Source organism: Neoarius graeffei, chromosome 13 (assembly GCF_027579695.1).
Source record: "Neoarius graeffei isolate fNeoGra1 chromosome 13, fNeoGra1.pri, whole genome shotgun sequence".
NCBI classification, from domain to species: domain Eukaryota; kingdom Metazoa; phylum Chordata; class Actinopteri; order Siluriformes; family Ariidae; genus Neoarius; species Neoarius graeffei.
In genome coordinates, this window is record NC_083581.1 from 46,756,700 (window position 1) to 46,760,713 (window position 4,014).

Below are 4,014 nucleotides of genomic sequence, written 5' to 3' on the forward strand. Positions count from 1 at the left end.
AGGTTCCAACAGCACATCAGAGGCGGGGCCAAGGGCAGTGTCTAAATACTGCAGGAGGCGGGACACCTGGAAATGCTGTCCAGGACAATCAGGTATAATGACACGTTTAGGGTTAATGCCATCGCTCCGAATAATTATGTTATCAGAGTGGATCCTGACTTCACGTACTGCAACCACTGCCGGATGTATCTGTAAGTGTGTTTGGGTTGCAGGGGGACGACGACACTTATTTTAAAAATAACATACAACAGCATACACACAAGTAGATTTATGTTACTATGTGTATGTGTGTCCCTACCTTGCTGTTTGGAGTACTAAAACACGGGAACCATGAAGATTCACAATCCTGTACTGTTCCTTGAGCTGTACAAGAACACACACACACACACACACACACACACAGAAAGAAGTTCATGTTCAGAGAGAGAACTGTGTGTTTATGCATGTGTATGTTGTGTGTGTGTGTGTGTGTGTGTGTGTGTGTGTGTGTGTGTGTGTGTGTGAGAAAGAGACAGAGAGTACTCACGTAGCCACAGTGAGTTGAGGAATAGAAGCAGAGTCAATATGGCTGCCACAAGGAAGTACTGACACAGTGGGGATCTCATCGTCACATGAATATGCATACAAGCACATACAAACACACACCTACAACACACACTCTCTTACACTGTATTTTCCTCTCATTGTGTACCTAAAGTGTCTGATTCTCCCCCTTTACACACCCCTATGTTTGAAGACTATCACGCTAATCTCAATGCCCTCTGTACTACAGTGCAATGTATCAATATCAATCACACACACACACACACACACACACACACACACACACACACACAGAGTAAATGGACTCCTTTACACTGTATTTTATGAGATTTTATTCGAAAAATAAGAGCACATTAATCTACACATATTAGCCTCAAAAAGCTATGCATACACACACACACACACACACACACACACAGAGAGAGAGAGAGAGAGAGAGTAAATGGACTCCTTTACACTGTATTTTATGAGACTTTATTCGAAAAATAAGAGCACATTAATCTACACTTAATCTACACATATTAGCCTCAAAAAGCTATGCATACACACACACGCACACGCACACACACACACAACAGGTGTGTTATTATGAAAGAGGTCTTCAGAAGGCAGATCAGTCACATCACTAAATCCACTCAACAGGACATGCCCAGAAATTCCAGAGAGGAGCAGGGAAGAACAGCCACTTAATTCTGGGTGCCACTGGACAGAAACCGACTCTTTGATGTTTGCTGATTGGTTGAGGCAGATGGAAGCGGAGTCTGTGATTGGCTGGCTTGTGCAGCATTCTACAGAGAAAACACACAAGGCAGCAGTTATTTTGTGTGTGTGTGTGTGTGTGTGTGTGTGTGTGTGTGTGTGTGTGTGTGTGTGTGTGTGTGTGTGAGAAAGAGAGAGAGAGAGAGAGAGAGAGAGAGACTCACAGTTCGCCCACGGCCACAAAACACTCTGGTGAGACCAGTGTGTGTGGGAACAGGTTTCAGAGTGTGTGGCTGCTTCAACTCCTTCAGTAACTCAGGACTTCCCAAACCCACTGCAGAAAACGATTTGAGCCATTTGATTAAGACAAACACAGAAAGAGAGAGAGAGAGAGAGAGAGAGAGAGAGACGCACGCACACACTTACTAGTCTGGTTGGGAGAGTCTGGAATTTTATGGGTGGAAGATGGAGTTGTGGGTGGAGACTGAGGAGGAGAAAATATAAGTATCTTTAGTCATGCCCCCTAAAGTCAGCCACACCTTAAACAAAGCCAGGCCCCAATGCCAACTACAGCCCAAATTCCACGCCTTAGAATTAGCCACACCCTAAGGTCCACCACACCCTAAAGTCAGCTAGTGATGTACTAAGCATTTCCCTTGCTTGTTTACAGACAATGTAGATCAGATTTTCACTAGTGTGCCACCAAAATAAACTTTCTTTTAAGATTTTTTTTACAATAATTATAAACATATGCAAATAAACATGTAATAAGTAAGGAATAACAAATAACAGACAATCCATCCATTATCTATACCACTTATCCGTCAGGGATGTGGGGGAAGCTGGAGCCAATCCCACCTGACTTTGGGCAAGAGGCAGGGTACACCTTGGGCAGGTTGCCAAACCATCACAGGGCTAACACAGAGACAAACAACCATTCACACTCACATTCACACCTAACAGCACGATCTGGAGTGTGTTATTCCCAGAGATCACAAAAGTACACACATTCGTTCCTTAAGGACAAAGACATGCAGGTTAGGTTAACTGGTGAAATGTACTCAAAGTAAAAAAAAAAAAACTAGCCCTTTGAAGGACATTTCTACCAGCCATTTCCTTGAAAACCTTACATAATAAAATAAAATAAAAACAATGCAGTGCAGTTGGTGCAGTGGTTAGCATTGTTTCCTCACAGCAAGAAGGTTCTAGATTCAAACCTCATGGCAGACTGGGACCTTTCTGTGTGGAGTCTGCATGTCCTTTCCATGCCTGCATGGTTTTCCTCTGGTTACTGTGGTTTCCTCCCATAGTCCAAAGACATGTGGATTAGGTCAACTAGCTACTTGAAATTGCCAATGAATGTGAATGATTGCCTATGGAGGACTTTCATGTGACATCATTGCAACTGCAGATTTGCTGACGCAGCCATACTGCCACGCAAGCTTTGTGTGGGACAATGACCTGCACAAGTGTATGGGAGTGATTGTGACCCCAATTCAGTACATCTACAGATAAACTTGGAGCAGTTACATCTAAAAGAACAAGAGACCTGTAGTGCTTTTGGATGTAATAACAGACATGGAGATAAGCCTGGTTTCATTTCTCACAGATTCCTGGTGAACCCAGAAATATGATAAAAATGGTGAACTGTAGTTAAACAAGAAGACTGGATGCCAACAAAACATTCCCGTGTGTGTGAAGAACATTTTATATCAGGTTAGTGTGAAAGCTCTGTGCAACGTTAAAATGTATTTCTGGATGTGGGCTTTGGATGCGATATATTTTATTAGACCTAATGCTTGGCTTGACTAGCAGCATGTTTGTTATGTACTGATAATGTAGACTTGGCTAAACACTATAAAATATGCTAGATCTAGGCTCTGGCTTGTCTATTGTCATTAGAAGTCCGCGTTTGAGCTTACCTTTGTCATAGTAAGGTATTTTTTCTTTATCAGGAATTTCCCATAACATACTGGCACAGAACCTGCCTCGAGATATTGATAGGCATCTGTACTTTTGTCTGCCTTTAGCATCTCCGGTGTATTTAGAAGTCCCAAATACTAAATAGTTCAGGATGTCGTAGTGGCCCAAATCCAGTAGCTGATTTGCCAAACACTTTTCAAGTGGAATAAATACATTTGTGAGTTAATTAAGAAAAAGAAGCCTTTATTTTTGTCACATGTACACTCAAATACAGTGAAATTCCTTCTCTGCATTTGGCCCATCTGAAGCAGTGAGCACACACGCACACACAGAGAGAGAGAGAGAGAGAGAGAGAGAGAGCAGTGAGCAGAATAAGTAATAAATACATTTGTGGGTAAATTATATGGATCTGTGATCCCTGCATGCTTCAGCTTTTGGATACAATGCGATCTGCTGGTATAATCTAAATTTTTAATCATTTCAGAGAGATTGTACTGACTGTAGTCATCTCGATTTTCATTATTAACTGTCGCAGCTGTTTCTTTGTTTGCCTAGCAATATGGCAGATGCTGCGTGATAAACAAAAACCTGTGACATCACTGAAAGACCTCTATAGGTGTGAATGGAGTGTGTGCACTGATCTCTACATAAAAAAATCTGGATAGCTCATTGGCCAATACGCACTGTACAGATGAATGACGTGTGTCGTATAATACAAGCCGCCATTTTACCACACCCATTGTTATGAGGATGTGTCGGGATTTCATGGCATTTTAAATAAATGTTCAAACTGATTGTTATACTTCACGGTCTGCAGTCACACTGCAATTAATTCAAATTGACATTAGC

At 41.9% G+C, this 4,014-nt stretch overlaps 1 protein-coding gene across 1 annotated transcript in view; it reads right to left on the reverse strand.

Annotated features, from left to right (window-relative positions):
- gltpd2a (glycolipid transfer protein domain containing 2a) overlaps positions 1-909 on the reverse strand; it is a 1,690-nt gene extending 781 nt beyond the window's left edge. The window contains exons 1-4 of the mRNA XM_060936666.1: positions 896-909; positions 527-645; positions 299-363; positions 1-189 (exon numbers count right to left, since the gene is read on the reverse strand). The exon at positions 1-189 is cut by the window's left edge and continues 29 nt beyond it. Coding sequence (XP_060792649.1) covers positions 1-189; positions 299-363; positions 527-645; positions 896-909 — 387 coding nt within the window. The remainder of the gene's footprint in view (positions 190-298; positions 364-526; positions 646-895) is intronic.
- Between the last annotated feature and the right edge of the window lie 3,105 nt (positions 910-4,014).